This window comes from Aedes albopictus, chromosome 1, assembly GCF_035046485.1.
Source record: "Aedes albopictus strain Foshan chromosome 1, AalbF5, whole genome shotgun sequence".
NCBI lineage: Eukaryota > Metazoa > Arthropoda > Insecta > Diptera > Culicidae > Aedes > Aedes albopictus.
Window position 1 is genome coordinate 333,781,983 of NC_085136.1, and position 19,304 is coordinate 333,801,286.

Genomic DNA, 19,304 nt, shown 5'->3' on the forward strand with positions numbered 1-19,304 from the left:
TTAAATTCCTTCCACTCAAAAACTCACTCAACAAACGACTCCTCGCAAACCGGCGGATCCCACAACCGCTCCAGCGGCAGCTGGAACAAATTGTACAACTGCACCACGCACCGGTTCCGCTTGCTATCCCAATCCAACGCTTCCAGTTCGTCGTCCTTGTCCTTATTCTTCTTAGCGCCCCCCTTCTTCATCAACCCAGTCCCCTCCTTGGCCGCATTCACATGGGCATCAATCACCTTCACCAGCCCCCCAACCAAATACGTCAACATCTTCACCGCATTCAAAGCCGGCAGCCGCTCCTCCCTCGGCAAATCCGATTTCCCCAACACTTCGGCCAGTTTCTTCCCCAGCCGATCCACCGCAATGTACAGCAAATCGTACGCCCGCAGCAAATTGGTCCCCGACAGTTGCGCCCCATTATCGATCACCGAATAGAACGTATCGAAGTGGTCAAACACCCCGAACGGATCATTCATCCCGCCGCGGGCATTCTTGAGCGCGTCCGGAATCTCGCGCGAATCGAGCACTCGCCCCACACAGTAGTTGTTTTTGTCCGAGTTGAGCAGCTCGGTGTTCACCCGCGGTATCACAAATTGCCACTCCATCGCGTCGCGTCGCGTACACTTCCAATTTCACCCAAATTCAACACCACTTCACTTCCGGACACATCCGCGACGGTTTCGGGCACAAAAAATCCGCGGAATTAAACTAAAATCGACGAAAAATCGCACAAACGGACGAAGCGAAAAAAGTTGAAACAAACGATGGCAGAAAAGCAGCCGTTTTTCGGCTTGGGCTTGATGGCGTTACGCAACGTTACGCAAATGCACGGGTAAACGACGACGGGGGATTGCCCAGCTGACGGATGCCTTTCGGTACACGCTCGTTTGAAACTACTCAAAAATGAGTCGTTTTCGACTCACTTTGGTACAAAGTGGAACAGCTCAAAATAGAGTAATCATCAATTACTCACTTTTGAGTGACTATCGATTTTTTCATAATGAGAGTATCCTTCATTCACTTTTCTTATTTCAATAATTGCAAAAGTGAGTAGATGCTACTCTCTTTAAAAATATTTCATGGGGCCGAATTTGATAATAAAATTAATTGTAAATCTGAATAATTATCAAAGAAACAAACAAAAAAATCATTTATTTATCACTTATAAAAAAGAAAAATACATAATGAGTTTAACTTATTAATTTAAATTATAAATACTTTGTTACGTTTGTAAATTAGTTGTGACGTATGTAAAGTAGTTTTAAGAATTTTCCATGAATTGGAGAATGCAATTCATAGAAAATTCTTCGATTGTTGCATGGAGTGTGTTACGTTTGTAAATAGTTGTTAACATTTTGTCAGTTAATTTTCTGTTTTGTACTGTGATTTGTTCATTTGCCCCTAAATTTTAATGTGCATTTGTAGCGCTCCAAACATTTCAGGAGCGAACCAGCACAAAACACGCAAGCCGTCCCCTAACACGGACATCAAATTGTAGACGGTCTTGTGTTGTTGCCCAAATCAGGATGCCCCCTTAGGATTAGAAATTCCTAGACCAAAAACAAGCTATGAATGCCGCAACAGATGCTGCGAACTAAAAGACGAACTGCCAAACAAAATACAATTCTAGGATGACTGATGGGCCAAGAACAATTGTGAAACCTCGTCATCCTGGGTTCGGACTTCGTTATCCATATGGATAACTGGGCACAATTAATGTTATCTGTTCCATGTTTGTGTTTTGTGCATTTGTAATGTTCCATTTTGTTTTCGTATCTAAGTTCCCAGACGTGGGGCCTGATACGGAAAATAAAATGTGCATTTATAAGGTTCCAATGCATTTTCTGTTACATTTGCGCCCAACGTGGGGCGGGGCTTTGCGCATTTATAAGGTTCCAATGTTTTGTTACATTGGCGCCCAACTAAAAAACCCACGTTCATGTTATAGTTTATTGTTTCTTTGTTGATCCATCTGGTTTAGTTTAGGTAAACTTAGAGTAGATCAAATATAAGTGTCCGCAACAGTAAAGATAGATAAAGGCTAAGTGCTTGGTTGATGGAAGTTCTTTGGCCGTTGGTTAATGGCGTTAGATCATACCCTTTGCTAGGATTCGCTGGCGTTATTAGATTTAAGTTAGCCTGGTGGCAATTAGTTAAAGGTTAGCCTGATGGTAATTGGTTTTAAGTTAGCCTGGTGGCAATTATCTTTAGTTAGCCTGGTGGCAATTTTATTCGCGGAGTTATCTGGTAAGCGTTTGGCTTACGTAATATGGTTAGTCTGGTGACAATTTCAGGCTGAGGTCTGCTCAGCACCAAACAAAATGATCATCGCTGCCATCAACCGACCACTTGGAAGGATGATAAATAGGAGTTTTTTAGAATTTTTCAAGAATCGCGATTTCGATTCTTGAAAAATTCTTCCGCTGTTGCTGGTGTTGTGTTACGTTTGTAAATTAGTTGTGACGTATGTAAAGTAGTTTTAAGAATTTTCCATGAATTGGAGAATGCAATTCATAGAAAATTCTTCGATTGTTGCATGGAGTGTGTTACGTTTGTAAATAGTTGTTAACATTTTGTCAGTTAATTTTCTGTTTTGTACTGTGATTTGTTCATTTGCCCCTAAATTTTAATGTGCATTTGTAGCGCTCCAAACATTTCAGGAGCGAACCAGCACAAAACACGCAAGCCGTCCCCTAACACGGACATCAAATTGTAGACGGTCTTGTGTTGTTGCCCAAATCAGGATGCCCCCTTAGGATTAGAAATTCCTAGACCAAAAACAAGCTATGAATGCCGCAACAGATGCTGCGAACTAAAAGACGAACTGCCAAACAAAATACAATTCTAGGATGACTGATGGGCCAAGAACAATTGTGAAACCTCGTCATCCTGGGTTCGGACTTCGTTATCCATATGGATAACTGGGCACAATTAATGTTATCTGTTCCATGTTTGTGTTTTGTGCATTTGTAATGTTCCATTTTGTTTTCGTATCTAAGTTCCCAGACGTGGGGCCTGATACGGAAAATAAAATGTGCATTTATAAGGTTCCAATGCATTTTCTGTTACAACTTAACAGTTGAATTCTAACAATTATGTATGTGGCTCTTTTTAGTTCAGGCCCAACCTGGATTCCCAAATGCTGTCCATACAAGTTTTCCAGTCAGTAAGTCTTTGGGCTTGTCCTTGGGGTCGTCTTGGAGAAAGGTGATCACCTAGTTATGTACAGTATTTTTCACACAACATCGGCGAAGGAATTTCCTCCGGCATGATCCAACATGATCCTGACATTAAACAAGTTCATGAAAAACAATTTGTATACAAATTAATAATTCTAACGTTTACCATTCAAAAACTTACCTTGATGTCTAAGAAAAGAATTCCACTTGAAATAAAACCAAAAGTTTTATTATTTTTATATATTTTTAATCGTTTTCGGCAAAAGATCATTTTCTGTGGCCGCGGACTTAGTGATTTCTTCACAAGTTTTTGACGGTTATGAATGAGTGCTTTTTTGAAGCCTTTACTCAAAAGTGAGTAAAGCTTATTTTTGTTCCTGTGTGAGTAGAAATCTACTCTCTTTCATAAAATAAAGTTACTCACTTTTGACAGTTAGCTTGAAAGTATAGAAGTGAGTCGAAAACGACTCATTTTTGAGTAGTTTCAAACGAGCGTGTAGCAGTGTTGCCGTTGCCGATTTCGCTGAGCGTGAACTTCTTTTACACGCAGAAAAATCAGGCCAAACATTTCAATAGGTCCTATCTGCATTTGAGAGGCTCTCTTTGTTCACTTCTCTTTCAGTTATTGCAATGTAATGGTCCACTTTTCAACTATTTTTGCAGTACAAATCAAAAGACGATTGTTTTGATCATCGTTCAATGCAAGGAGACAATCATAATACAAATAAACAGCTGAGATATTAACGATATTAACGAAAGAGAGGGAAACCAAAGTGTTATAAATTAAGCGATATTTCGCAAATTAAATCAATCATGTTTGAAATCTCTCAAGTGATCTCGATCCCAGTACATTGACCCAGCTCGAAAGAAGCAAGGAAAACGAAAATCTCAAAAACAGATGTAACAAGGCCACCTAGCCAAAAATACATTGTAAAGGGACATTGACTGCAGCCAGTTTCTACGCACCACAAGAAGGGAACGCATGTTCCATACAGTACAGATCACTTGAGCGAGCTACCGAAGGCAAGCACGCATGGCCGTAGACGTGGAGGCGTGCAGGAGAAAAACCAATAAACACTTTATTTATGACCTATCGTTCGCCCGGCGGGATGCGCTTTGACATTGCATGTGCGCTGATAGCTCTCACGACGGGAAAAAGGGAAAAGTGACACCAACCGGTGCACTGTGAGGCTCGGATTTAGAAATGATGAAAAGTCCTAGGGGCGGGACAGATCTAACGAGAGCAAATCTGTGTTCGAGGTGTTGCTCAGAATTCCTCACAGTTCCTCAGAATTTCTCCCATTTATGCCAAAGTGTGATCTGGCACCAATGTCAAACTGCAAAGTGTGGCGTGTGCTGAATGAAAATTGCAGTTTTAGGGATGTCTTTCAACAAGTTTCGTCGATCATCGACAGAAAGAGTTACTCAGAAATTCTCAGAGTTGCTCTCGTTTGCACAGTGTCTTGCCCCTAGGAAAAGTCGTAAAATTCTCGGTGCTAAGGCACCGAGGGCAGGTTCTTCATGCGGCGGTACTGATGCGGTGGTGTTGGATCGTAGCTATAGGAGTGATTCCGGCATGATCCCCCTCGCACAAGAAAGCAGTACCCGGCTAATCAACAAAAACTATTGATAGTAGCGGGAACCAATGCCAGAAAAAACAGGGTAATAAAACCCGAAATTGAAATGCGCCTTGATCAAGGCCTTGATGCATACACATCGAGGCGGGGGATAGGTCTATAATATTTTGTGGAAAACAAATACGATTAAGAACAAGTACAGAAGTCATAAAATTTGGTTGTGCCTGCTTGCATTAGGTAGTGAGGGAAGGGGATATTAGTTTTAAGTTTGGAAACCAAAATTGTAAGGTTCTCTTTTCTTCTTAGCATTGTAAGTGGGCCCTAAGGCCCAAGATTCGGCTATAAAAGCGGATGGTCCCGCTTCAATAAAGCATTCTTTCATTGATCACGCAACAGTCGCGTACATTATTGAATCAAACCCGAACTCCTTAAGCAGTCGCCCAATTTTCCAAAGTCGGTGAGGCGAAGTTCTTTTGTAGTCACAACATATCGATTGGCTACAATCCTTCCGCGCCCCTTCGGAACCTAAGGTGACAAGTTCTTAGGCCAAAGACTTGTTTGAGGACAAGTCTTAAGTCGTAAGAACGATCCAGGAAAATAGCTTTCCTAGTGTCATTTACTGCACCTTTGTAAAAGTCAGTGAGGCGAAGTACTTTTGTGGTCACAACAAACCGCTTGGCCACAATCCTTCCGCACTCCTTTTACAAGGTAAAGTTTTCGATCCCTGAATTAGTGACTAGTCACATTCAGAGAGCACTTGGAACGCACATTTAAACCAAACCCCAACGAACTCACAAGTTCCACAAGGAACACCTTCGCACAAACCACACAATGAGAGCCTCTCTTCTGCAGATAGGACCTTTAGACATGTTTGGCCTGAAATACTTTTTTTTTGCAATGATCAATGCAGTAACAAATTTTGAAAACGACGTATAATCAATGGTGTAGCATTGATTATACGTCGTTTTCAAAATTTGTTACTGAATGGATCACTAAAATAACTAAAACGACCGCTATGAAATGAACAGATAGCGCCACCGTAGCCTTGTGTGTTTGACGTAACTCGACTGCTGTGGCGCTTTTGTTTTGATGCGGTGTGTAGCGGAAAAGTTGGCTTTAATCTAGGGGCAGGACAGATCTAACGAGAGCAAATCTGTGTTCGAGGTGTTGCTCAGAATTCCTAACAATTCCTCAGAATTTCTCCCATTTATGCCAAAGTGTGATCTGGCACCAATGTCAAACTGCAAAGTGTTTCATGTGCTGAATGAAAATTGCAGTTTTGGGGATGTCTTTCGACAAATTTCGTCGATCATTGCTGAAAAGAGTTACTCAGAAATTCTCAGAGTTGCTCCCGTTTGCACAGTGTCTTGCCCCTAGATTCTGTGCAAACGAGAGCAACTCTGAGAATTTCTGAGTAACTCTTTCTGTCGATGATCGACGAAATTTGTTGAAAGACATCCCCAAAACTGCAATTTTCATTCAGCACACGCAACACTTTGCAGTTTGACATTCGTGCCAGATCACACTTTGGCATAAATGGGAGAAATTCTGAGGAACTGTGAGGAATTCTGAGCAACACCTCGAACACAGATTTGCTCTCGTTAGATCTGTCCTGCCCCTAGATCTGGCACCTATAGGTGCCAGATCTAGGGGCAGGACAGATCTAACGAGAGCAAATCTGTGTTCGAGGTGTTGCTCAGAATTCCTCACAGTTCCTCAGAATTTCTCCCATTTATGCCAAAGTGTGATCTGGCACGAATGTCAAACTGCAAAGTGTTGCGTGTGCTGAATGAAAATTGCAGTTTTGGGGATGTCTTTCAACAAATTTCGTCGATCATTGCTGAAAAGAGTTACTCAGAAATTCTCAGAGTTGCTCCCGTTTGCACAGTGTCTTGCCCCTAGGGAAGATTCAAATATTACGTCCATCGTTTTTCGGGATTTCTAGACCCCCCCTCCCCCCTCTGTCACGCACTTTTCCTATACCCAATACGCGTACTGTCACACTTTTCTAGACCCCCCCCTCCCCCAAATGTTGGACGTAATTTTTGAACGTTCCCCTAGCGTCCACCAATCAGCGTTTGCAAAGTTGTCAATATTTTGGTTTTTATACACGCACACCAATGCAACTACACCAAAAACGTTCGTTTTTTCAGCGAAAAGTGTAGCACGAAACGGTGTAGCATCGCCACAAAAACGAAAACGACATTAAACTCAATCTAGAAATATTGTTCGTGCAGTTGAAAATCGGAATTTTTGACACGCGAAAATCGATTTTTCTCCTGAACCGTGTGTCGGACGTACGTCGGGCACAGTGCGCTGGATAGAGGGCCAGGTCCGCTGTCCAGCGCACTACGTCCGACGTTAGGTTTTACGTATGAATTTTGAGATAATTCGATTGTCGGGTGTGGGGAAACTTCGGGTTTCAACCGCGACGACAATAAAAAAATCAGAGTTGCACCCGTTTTGTAGTAGTGTCCTGCCCTCGCCTCAAAATTTATATTTTCTTCCGGCGCACGCTGTAGTGTTTCCGAACCTGAACATTTTTGACAGTCCTCTTTCGGCGACGAATCGTTTTGGTTCTGATTCGCGAAAAAATGGAGTGCTGCTAGTAAACAACGCGATTTTCTAGACAGTTTTCTAGTGATTTTTAGTAATTTTAGCTTGAATTCGTCCGTATGATAGCGTAAAATATCCTTGAATAGCTCATCGATATGTTTAAAGTGGCTGTGCTTGCGGGGATGCGCCCTACCGGAGCGATTTACAGTGCGTTCGTTGTTGTGTTGGTACTGCTCCTGGGATCGGACAATGGTGAGTCAGCTTCGTCGGCTGGATGATTTCGGATTCTAATGTTTGGGATGATCTTTCAGTGCAATCCCAGCGGATCAAGGACAACATGTACACCCCGATCAGTGGGGCGCACTGCTTCCGGCGGCTGAACGGTACCCACGTTACCGGGTGCAGTTCCAAGTTGGGTGGATCCGTGGGCGTTCTGCACTTCATTCGCTCGGAGGCTGATATTGACTTCGTGGTGAGGAAGCATCCTGCGCCGCCGTATGCTCCGGTCCTGGCGCCACATCTGTTCACGCGCGAGAACATCCTGCGGTTACGGGATCAGGGTGGGAAGCATGTTTCGGCGGTGGTTCTGATCAACAATGCCACCGAGTTGCAGCAGTTCAGCCAGGAATCGAGGTGTCCCAATCAGTTCAGTGGATTTGCGAAGGGCGATGCGGGAACTTGCGATGTGGAGCGAGCGGAAGGCAGTTGGAATCCGTGGGGAACGGGGCTGCTGTTGGAGGATTTCCCGTTCCCGATCTATTATGTGGCGGATCCGGATGAGATCGACAAGTTGTACGATTGCTTCGAGAAATTTAACAACTTTGATTTGGAGAATCAGCACCAGCGGAGCCTCTGCAGTATCGAGGTGAACGCTTTCATGTCCGCGGCGGTTGACACTAGGGTTTGTCTGACGAGGTCGACGGTGTTTAACTCGTTGACGCCGGTCAAATTCTGCGATCCACTTCAAGGGAAGAACGTCTTTGCCACGCTGTTTCCTCGGGTGTTGGTGAAACCGGAGGAGCGGAAGGTGGACCCGAGCGAAAGGATCATTCTGGTATCGAGCCGGATTGACACGACCACGATGTTCGATGGAATCGGATTGGGTGCGATGGATTCCCTGGTTCCGTTCACGATTCTGGTTTCCGTGGCCCATTTTCTGGCGAAGGTTCTGCCGGAGCGGGTCAAGTCATCGGATCCCAATGTTCTTTTCATGTTCTTCAACGGAGAGTCGTACGACTACATCGGATCCCAGCGGTTTGTGTACGATCTGCAAAAAGGAGCCTTCCCAACCAAAGGTAGTCTCACCAATCCGATCTCCATGGAAAACATCGATGTGATGATAGATCTTGGCACGATGGACGATCTCAACAAGTTGAGAATTTTCAAAGCATCAGAGTTGGTTGTGGCGGACAAGATTGCAACAATGCTCGGAAGAATAAACTCCAAGTTTGCATTCAATGTCGAAGTAGACAAGGCCAACCCGAAGGAAGGTCTCCCTCCGATGTCATCCCATTCGTTCCTTCGGGAAAATGCGTCCTTCCCATCCGTAATGATCACATCGATCCCAGGGAACCACTACTACCATTCCATCTACGACGACACCGAGAATCTCAAATATTCCTACGGGAACCATTCGACGGAGAACGACTTTACCCAGCTGGAGGATCTTGGCCAGAAAAACGCTCTGTTCGCTGAGGACTCGATTCAACTTCGCTTGAGGAACGTTTCCTCCCTTCTGGGGATGGCTATCTACGAGCTGATCACCGGCGCCAAATACGACCCCCGTTTCGGAACCAACAGCGTCCTGATCGACGAGTTCCTGTACTGCTTCTTGCTTTCAGCCGACTGTCCTCTGTTCCACGCCGCCGCAAAGCCCGACTACCCCAAAGCATTCCCGGTGCCTCCGGTTCGCTACATCAGCGTCCATTCCACGCTTCCTTCGGAGGCGTCCGGCTGGACGCATCGAATCCTTGGCTTACTCGTCGGCCAGAAGGTCAACCAGTCCACCAAAGCCGACTGTCAAGCCCTGCATCTGCCCTACAACTGGTACGCCGGTTATTCCGGCCAGGGCGAGTGCCGCTGGACGACCCAGAATTTCACCCAAGCCCTGTCGCCGGCCTTCCTGGACGATGGGTACGACTTCAAGTCGCACCGTTACTCAACGTGGACCGAGTCCACCTGGCGGGAGTTCTCGGCGAGGATATTCTTGCGGCCGTCGGCCTCGCACGAAACCCTCACCCTGTCGATCGGGTTCGTCGTGTTGGTGATTTCGTTCGTGCTGGTGTTCCTGATCAACAGCCGGTCGGAGGTGCTGTTCAACCAGGGTGCGGCGACGATACCGTAAGTAGATATTAGCTGTTACTCTGTAATATAAATGTAATGGTTTTTGATATTTCGAGGATTATCAACACCGATTCGATCCAGAGTTTATACTAGATTATAGCATTCATTCGTTATATGCGCTAATTCCCGTCATATCAATCAAACAATGATCAGTAATCACGGATATTCCAACTTACCTTTGTCAATGACACAATAGATGGAAGCATTAGGATGTAGACCACTAATAATCAGCTTCTAAATGATTGCCTAATGTGTTTTGGTTGTTATATAGTTGTTAAACTTTGTAGATTTTTGTTAGTAATACTTAGAAAACATTTTTACTTGGATTGCGAAGCATTCGACCGACTTTGAATTGGCATTGGGCAAATCTGGCTGAGACATCGATTTTTGTGAATCGATTCGAATCAGATCAGCCGAATCGATTCACCGATTTAATCGAATGCTTTGAATCGATGTTTTCAGAAGAATTCTCCCAGAATCCTGTGCTAGATTGTCTCAGAATCCTAAGAAAAGCTTTCCCTTGGGATTCTCCCAAAATGTTCCAGAATCCTAAGAGGGATTATCCCAGAATCCTGAGAGGAATTCCAAGAGCGGTTCTTCCACATTCTTGAGATAAATTTATCTATAATACTGAGAGATTCTCATAAAAAAGATTTTCGGAATTCTAAGATGAATCCCCCAAGAAACTTGCCCCAGAATCCTGAAAAGGGTTGCTTAGTAGAGATGGTCGGGTTTCAGATTTTACAGACCCGAACCCGACCCGTACCCGAACAATTTTCAATTTCAAAACCCGGACCCGACCCGAACCCGAGAATTTTTTGTTCTGTCAAACCCGTACCCGACCCGAACCCGAAACATTTTCGTCGATCAAACCCGAACCCGACCCGAGAAAATATTTGTCAATAAACCCGACCAAAACCCGAGTTGTGAGATGATTGTTCAATGTATCGGATATATAAAATAAAGTATTTTTCTAAATACTGATTTATCTACACCGGTACCAAACCCGACTTGAACCCGACTTTCTTCAAACCCGACCCGACCCGTACCCGAAAATTTTGAAATTGTTTAAACCCGGACCCGACCCGAACCCGAGTTTTCTAAAATTTCCAAGCCCGAACCCGACCCGTACCCGTCGGGTTCGGGTTCGGGTCGGGTTACGGGTTTGAAAACCCGAAACCCGACCATCTCTATTGCTTAGAACCCCAAAAAGGATTACTCCAGAATCCTCAGAAAGGTTCCCTGAATATATTGGGCGGAATTGCCAAAGAAAGCAGACATATATTCTCACAGAAATGTGATAAGAATTCTTGCAGAATCCTTCCAGAAAATCCCCTAAAATCCTGGGTGATATCCTTTAGAATGCTGAGAATAATTCTTCCAGAATCCCGAAAGGTATTCCCCAGAATTCTACGAGTGATTCCCTCAGAATCCTGAAATGAATCATAAGAGGGGTTCCTAAGAGGGATTTTTCCGAAAATCTGTGTTACATGTTTTTGTTCGTCTTTCTCCGATAATTAAAAGAAAACTTTTTCAGAGTTTCATTGGAAACAAAAGGCCCTTTATTTTCCTCTTCCTACATCCTTCAACCCTGCGCTCCTAACGTTTCCTAGCTACCATCTTCCCCCTCTACCAACACTCACAACCACATCCACTTGGCCTCCTCCATCCAGCTTGTTCCGTCCGGCGAACCTCGATCGCAGAATCCGAGTCGCCCCTACTCCTACTTCGTGCCTTGTCCATTGTTGGGATTTGTCCGGATCTTCATGAGCGACTGGCCCCGCGTCCGGTAGGACAATCTCGGATGAGCGTAGACTCCGTAACCTTGCACGCAAGAACGCCTCGCCGCATTCCACCGAAGAACAGGCTTCCACGTGCCCTCTGGCCACTTGTCGGATCTGGTGTCCTCGAGACGCCAACTTGTCACGTTTTCTCCAGTATTAGGTCGGATGAATGGTGGCACCTCAACGTTGAACTTTACCGGACTTTTCACTGCGTCCTTCTGCACCATGCTCAAGAATAGCGGATTGCACCCTTATCGTTGCCACGTGCGTGACACTTCCCGAAACTTGTAACCGCGGACGAACGGACCGGCGTGTTGCCACCTCAAACTTTCCGCTGCTTTTCGCCGCGGGAGAACGAACCGGACGCGCGCGATAGTCCTCTTTCCGGCTGGACTTCTCGGACAAACGTCCTCGCGGTTCGACGGTCAGCAACCAAGAGAGCTTTCTTTATTTTCCTCCGTACTCTTTGTCCTTGACGTCCTTCCTTTTCTGTCCGTTGACATTTCCCTCCATTTGTCAGTGCTCCGTTTGACATTTTAACTGACAGCATTTTCGTGCAGATGCTGACGGCATGATTGAAGGAAGCGAACAACGCGTCAATGTGGATAGTGGGTTTGCGGATAGTGAGCTTGATCCAAAATTTGAGTGTCCATTACAATTTTGTTACCTTTATTATACGCTTACAAAAGTTGCACGTAACATCTGATAAGGATTCTTCCCTGGAAGGGATTACGAAAACTTCTAGAATTGAAGGATTCTCTGGAATTCTCAGGATTCTCGACAGAATCCTCACAGGATTCTCGACAGAATCCCTACTGGGTTCTCGACAGAATCCTTACAGGATTCTCCTCAGAATCCCCTCAGGATTCTCCTCAGAATCCCCTCAGGATTCTCCTCAGAATCCCCGCAGGATTCTCCTCAGAATCCCCGCAGGATTCTCCTCAGAATCCCCGCAGGATTCTCCTCAGAATCCCCGCAGGATTCTCCTCAGAATCCCCGCAGGATTCTCCTCAGAATCCCCGCAGGATTCTCCTCAGAATCCCCGCAGGATTCTCCTCAGAATCCCCGCAGGATTCTCCTCAGAATCCCCGCAGGATTCTCCTCAGAATCCCCGCAGGATTCTCCTCAGAATCCCCGCAGGATTCTCCTCAGAATCCCCGCAGGATTCTCCTCAGAATCCCCACAGGATTCTCCTCAGAATCCCCGCAGGATTCTCCTCAGAATCCCCGCAGGATTCTCCTCAGAATCCCCTCAGGATTCTCCTCAGAATCCCCTCAGGATTCTCCACAGAATCCCCTCAGGATTCTCCACAGAATCCCCTCAGAATTCTCCTCAGAATTCCCTCAGGATTCTCCTCAGAATCCCCTCAGGATTCTCCTCAGAATTCCCGCAGGATTCTCCTCAGAATCCCCTCAGGATTCTCCCCAAAATTTCTGAGGATTCTCGACAGAATCCTTACAGGATTCTCGACAGAATCCTTACAGGATTCTCGACAGAATCCTCTCAGGATTCTCAACAGAATCCTCTCAGGATTCTCGACAGAATCCTCTCAGGATTCTCGACAGAATCCTCTCAGGATTCTCGACAGAATCCTCTCAGGATTCTCGACAGAATCCTCTCAGGATTCTCGACAGAATCCTCTCAGGATTCTCGACAGAATCCTCTCAGGATTCTCGACAGAATCCTCTCAGGATTCTCGACAGAATCCTCTCAGGATTCTCGACAGAATCCTCTCAGGATTCTCGACAGAATCCTCTCAGGATTCTCGACAGAATCCTCTCAGGATTCTCGACAGAATCCTCTCAGGATTCTCGACAGAATCCTCTCAGGATTCTCGACAGAATCCTCTCAGGATTCTCGACAGAATCCTCTCAGGATTCTCGACAGAATCCTCTCAGGATTCTCGACAGAATCCTCTCAGGATTCTCGACAGAATCCTCTCAGGATTCTCGACAGAATCCTCTCAGGATTCTCGACAGAATCCTCTCAGGATTCTCGACAGAATCCTCTCAGGATTCTCGACAGAATCCTCTCAGGATTCTCGACAGAATCCTCTCAGGATTCTCGACAGAATCCTCTCAGGATTCTCGACAGAATCCTCTCAGGATTCTCGACAGAATCCTCTCAGGATTCTCGACAGAATCCTCTCAGGATTCTCGACAGAATCCTCTCAGGATTCTCGACAGAATCCTCTCAGGATTCTCGACAGAATCCTCTCAGGATTCTCGACAGAATCCTCTCAGGATTCTCGACAGAATCCTCTCAGGATTCTCGACAGAATCCTCTCAGGATTCTCGACAGAATCCTCTCAGGATTCTCGACAGAATCCTTTCAGGATTCTCGACAGATTCCTCTCAGGATTCTCGACAGATTCCTCTCAGGATTCTCGACAGATTCCTCACCAGAATCCTTTCAGGATTCTCACCAGAATCCTGTCAGGATTCTCACCACAATCCTTTCAGGATTCTCACCACAATCCTTCCAGGATTCTCACCAGAATCCTTTCAGGATTCTCACCAGAATCCTTTCAGGATTCTCACCAGAATCCTTTCAGGATTCTCACCAGAATCCTTTCAGGATTCTCACCAGAATCCTTTCAGGATTCTCACCAGAATCCTTTCAGGATTCTCACCAGAATCCTTTCAGGATTCTCACCAGAATCCTTTCAGGATTCTCACCAGAATCCTTTCAGGATTCTCACCAGAATCCTTTCAGGATTCTCACCAGAATCCTTTCAGGATTCTCACCAGAATCCTTTCAGGATTCTCACCAGAATCCTTTCAGGATTCTCACCAGAATCCTTTCAGGATTCTCACCAGAATCCTTTCAGGATTCTCACCAGAATCCTTTCAGGATTCTCACCAGAATCCTTACAGGATTCTCACCAGAATCCTTACAGGATTCTCACCAGAATCCTTACAGGATTCTCACCAGAATCCTTACAGGATTCTCACCAGAATCCTTACAGGATTCTCACCAGAATCCTTACAGGATTCTCACCAGAATCCTTACAGGATTCTCACCAGAATCCTTACAGGATTCTCACCAGAATCCTTACAGGATTCTCACCAGAATCCTTACAGGATTCTCACCAGAATCCTTACAGGATTCTCACCAGAATCCTTACAGGATTCTCACCAGAATCCTTACAGGATTCTCACCAGAATCCTTACAGGATTCTCACCAGAATCCTTACAGGATTCTCACCAGAATCCTTACAGGATTCTCACCAGAATCCTTACAGGATTCTCACCAGAATCCTTACAGGATTCTCACCAGAATCCTTACAGGATTCTCACCAGAATCCTTACAGGATTCTCACCAGAATCCTTACAGGATTCTCACCAGAATCCTTACAGGATTCTCACCAGAATCCTTACAGGATTCTCACCAGAATCCTTACAGGATTCTCACCAGAATCCTTACAGGATTCTCACCAGAATTCTTTCAGGATTCTCACCAGAATTCTTTCAGGATTCTCTCCAGAATCCTTTCAGGATTCTCACCAGAATCCTTTCAGGATTCTCACCAGAATCCTTTCAGGATTCTCACCAAAATCCCCGCAGGATTCTCACCAGAATCCTTTCAGGATTCTCACCAGAATTCTTTCAGGATTCTCACCAGAATCCTTTCAGGATTCTCACCAGAATCCTTTCAGGATTCTCACCAGAATCCTTTCAGGATTCTCACCAGAATCCTTTCAGGATTCTCACCAGAATCCTTTCAGGATTCTCACCAGAATCCGTGGGGCTTCAACATCGATTCAAAAAATCGACTAATCGGAACAAAAACATCGAAGTTGCGAACATCGATTCAAAATTGCCCAACGCTACTTTGAATACACAATTAGGATTGTTTTATAATTTTTGACCATCGTGTTTTCTTGAAGGTATGACAGAAATTGAATTCACATTGCGCCGAAAATAGAATTGCAGTAGACGGAAATAGACTTCGACTATTTAATCTCATTATGTTAGTGAAATTTTTGTGGTTTTACAACAAATTATTACATAAGTTGAAAGTTAATTCATGAACTAGTGTTTTGATATTGAATTGGCCATGCCACATCAAGCATGGTGCAAGAAAACACTCGATCATTATTGGTCGATGCTTCGTACGACGGGAATTAGATCAAAACCAACCGCAAGAAATTGACTGACATACAAGGATCGAATTGGTTCAATTTGACACAACATAATGAAACCTGTTTTCGAATTACAAACTTTAAACAGTATTTTTTCAACCATGTTGCAGGATTGCACCTCCAACGCAATGCTAAACTCAAACTCCATCGACTGATATTTGAGATGTAACTCATTACCCCGTCCCTTATTACCATCTCGGCCCAAAAATCATTCGTCGTATCCAGCATCTCGCCAACCACATCAACTGAGAACGCTGTTACATATAAGATTACAGCAATTTTCCTGCTTTCTAATTTTTATTCCAATTATCAAATCATAGGTAGGATAGTTTGTTTAAGTAATTGCAATTGTGCGATAAATTATTGACCAAACCTCACAAAACACACCACACACGTGCCTCCAATAGAGTCGTGAAAGAAAGCCATCTATCTGTTCCTCCCCCCTCCTATCGACTGGTTGTATTGAACTGCTCAAAGTAGGCCATGGTCGGTCGATTTTGGTACACCACCTGGTCCAAGTGGCTCAGTTTGCGCTGCTGTTCATCCGAAAGTTGTACATTTTCGCGCCGGATTTGCTCGGCCAGCTGATGGCGCCGACAATTCAACTCCCGGTCCTTCAGAACCACCGTCCGGTCAAAGTCGCTGGCCAACTGGTCCCAGGCTTCCTTATTGTTCTGTTCCTCCTGGCGGCGACGTTCAAGCTCTTCCTTTTGCTGCATTTGTCCTATCCTGATTTGCTCCAGTTCTGCCTCGCTCATTCCTTTGTACGCGTAGGGTATGATGCGATTCGGTCCCAGGTTGCTCACGGCTACCTCCGGGTTTTCCGTCAGCATATCGCTGGTCAGGTTGTTATATATCTCAGCCATGTTATCTTCCTCCTCCTCCTGCTTCTTCTGCTGTCGCTCGTACTCCTGTTGCTGCCTCAGCTGTCGGTTGTACTGATCGACATTCTCCTGAATCTTGTGCCGAATGTTCCGCTCTTCTGCAGCCAACCGACGAACCTTCTGCTCCCGAGCTTCCAGTGCCTGCTCCAGGAACTTCTCCGCCGCAATACGGTCCTGTTCGGCCTGTCGCTTATCGCGGATCTGCTGCTCCAACCACGACCGTTGCTGCTGCTTCTGAATGCGCTTCCGGTCCTGTTCGGTTAGATCTTCTCCGTCGAATATCTGCGCACCAGACACCGAAAGGCGCGGATCGTCATCGCCCATCCGCGCCGGCAGAGACTTCTTCAATCCGTCCGGATCGAACAGATCAAAGTCGCGAGATTGCTCCGGTCGTTGATACAACGCTCGAAATCGGTTCACTTCATTATCCAGCTGGTGGCGAAGCAGCTGCTGTTCGCGGTTCTTCTGCTGCACAAACCGGTTCTGCCGTCGTTGTTCCTCTTCGAACTTCCGCTGACGTTCCAGAGCATCCTGCTCGATCTCTTGTTTCTCCTTCACTTGGTGCTCCAAAGCCGTCGCATCAATCTGGAAGATTCGTTGATTCTAATTGATGAACCATCATCAAATAAACTACAGTAGAACTCACCCCAATGACTCGCCGTCGAGCGTTGAAGATCCGCTGTTTGCGGGCTTCCTCATACTGGCGACGGCGTTCAAGGGCAGCAGCTTCCTTCAAATCCTGGTGCCGGATGTAAAGGGAATTGAGCATTTTGGGAGATTCGGAATTCAAAGGAAGCGGTCAGGCAAAATCCCAGCACTGTGGATGGACTTGGACGCTGTTTTCAAAATAACCTTACGCATCAACGACGACGCCCTGCCATGGTAACGGCGTGGAAGGTCGCCGACATTGGGTTGCTGGGTGACATCAATTCCAGGTTTTGTTCGAGACCGTTTGTTCCTCTGCGCATGACACGTGATGGTTGGATTTCTAGGAGCCACGTGGTGTATAACACATAGGCCATATTAATGAGTCTGGTTTTCTCGTGACCCTTGAGGTCGCATTTTAATTGATTTATGCAAACCTGCTCGATAGAGGGAAATTGGATCTATCTGTTAGTGGTGAACCGATGATGAACTTCCCGATATGATACATCTCCCGGAACGTGATTTCGATAGGGTAATTGAATTAGCAAGTGCCCAAAATAGATAAATTTGCCCAAATAGTACAAGACGCTATATTAACAAAGAATGATATGTTTCTCTCTTCCGGAAGGAATTTCTCCATGAGTAGGTTCTTCCGGATTCTTCTGAGAATCCTGAGAAATCGACGGATTCTTTCAGAAGTTTCGTCTACGATTTCTTTCGGAAATAAAAAGGAATTCTTCTATGTAATCTCTTAGAACCCCTCCAGAACTACTTCAAGATTTCCTTAAGGTGTTCCTTTTAGGATTCCTATAGGTTATGGTTATCTTTTGGAATTGGATGAGAAGTTATCGAAAAAATGTTTTTCTGATCCCTGGGATTTCTCAAGGAGTTTTTTATTTCGATTTTTCTTCAGCAGTTCCATCCGGGATCAACTCAGATGTCCCTTTTTAACTTTCTTCTGGATTTTTTACATGAATTCCAAGGGGGATTCCTTCAGAAGTTTCACCAGCAATCGTAAATCATTAAGGGACTCATTTTGGGTTTAACCAAGAGATCCCCTTAAAATTCTTCGAAAAGTTGTTTTTTTGAAATTCACGAAGATGTTTCTGCTGAAATTCCTACAGAAAGTCCTCCGAGGTTTCCTGCAGATTTTTTACAGGAAATCTTGCAAGATTACTTTCTGAAATCTCTCTGATAATTCCTTTTATTATTCATCCTTTTGGTGGTGCCCCAGAAATTCTTCCTGGGATTCCTCCATGAGTTTTTTCTAGGATTTCGCCAGGAGCTCCTTCTTAGATTCTTCTAAGAATTTCTTCAAGATTTCCTTTTGGGATTTCTGCAAGTAGTGTCTACGTATACAGATAATAGCATCCGAAGGACTATACTGTCCCACCAGCTGGTAGTAGCGCATTCTAGTTTGTACTTGTAGATCTATAGACCAATAGGTAACTAACGTCTACCTAATAGACATCTGCTGGTACAAATACTGATGGTCATTGGAACATACGGCAGAGATTGCCCAAGCCTGGTACTTGTTAACTTCTTTATTATTCTTTATTTGAAGGATGTAAAACAGAAAAAAGTCATTTTGGCATTCGTGCAGGAGTTCCCATGGACTTCTATCTTGATTATTGAATACTTCCAAGTGCTTTTACTGGATACCCCAACCTCAAATCTATGTGTTCAACAACTGTAAATTCATGATTTTGTTTGAACTAATCAGCTTGCAATGGGACACGTTCGGTGTAGTACTAGATTTGTTGTAATGAGCTGAATTTTAGTATGGTGAGAAGGTCAATTCTCCGTTTCTGCATTAAAGAGGTGCAAAAAGCATTGGTATTATGGTTCCTTGCCTAATTTGATGCTGTTTGAGCAAAACTTTGGGAAACAGTGTTGTTGTTTTCTCCATTTCTTGCAACATAAACAACATAGTTATCCAAAGTTTTGCTCATACAGCATCAAATTAGGCAAGGAATCATAATAGCCACGCTTTTTGCACCATTTTATTGCAGAAACGGAGTATTGACCTTCTCACCATACTAAAATAGGAGGCAATCAGTGAAGTACTAGATTGAAAGTAGTGAGCTGGATTTTTGTATGGTGAGATGATCGATTCTCCATTTCTGCAATGAAAAGGTGCAAACAGCGTGGGTTATATGATTTCTTGACTAATTTGATGCTGGTTGAGCAAA

General features: G+C 44.7%; 3 protein-coding genes across 4 annotated transcripts in view; 1 reads left to right on the forward strand and 2 right to left on the reverse strand.

Moving 5' to 3' along the window:
• The window catches only part of LOC109404013 (condensin complex subunit 1), a 28,415-nt gene extending 27,598 nt beyond the window's left edge, over positions 1-817 (reverse strand). Inside the window, exon 1 of one of the 2 annotated variants that reach the window (XM_029867815.2) lies at positions 28-816. In XM_029867815.2, coding sequence (XP_029723675.2) covers positions 28-605 — 578 coding nt within the window. In that variant the 5' untranslated portion in view covers positions 606-816. Of the gene's footprint in view, positions 1-27 lie in introns of both variants that reach the window. The other variant, XM_019676876.3, reaches the window with a different exon arrangement.
• A 6,494-nt stretch (positions 818-7,311) lies between these two features.
• On the forward strand, positions 7,312-15,789 carry LOC109404021 (nicastrin). The gene is made up of 3 exons (XM_062847421.1): positions 7,312-7,564; positions 7,624-9,652; positions 15,694-15,789. The coding sequence occupies exons 1-3, from the start codon at positions 7,468-7,470 to the stop codon at positions 15,716-15,718; spliced, it is 2,151 nt and encodes a 716-aa protein (XP_062703405.1). The 5' UTR covers positions 7,312-7,467; the 3' UTR covers positions 15,719-15,789.
• Positions 15,790-15,934: 145 nt separating this feature from the next.
• Positions 15,935-17,236, reverse strand: LOC109432059 (RIB43A-like with coiled-coils protein 2). The gene is made up of 2 exons (XM_019708360.3): positions 17,114-17,236; positions 15,935-17,052 (listed from the first exon to the last, which is right to left on the reverse strand). Exons 1-2 carry the CDS (start codon positions 17,234-17,236, stop codon positions 16,030-16,032), a joined length of 1,146 nt encoding a protein of 381 aa, XP_019563905.3. The 3' UTR covers positions 15,935-16,029.
• Between the last annotated feature and the right edge of the window lie 2,068 nt (positions 17,237-19,304).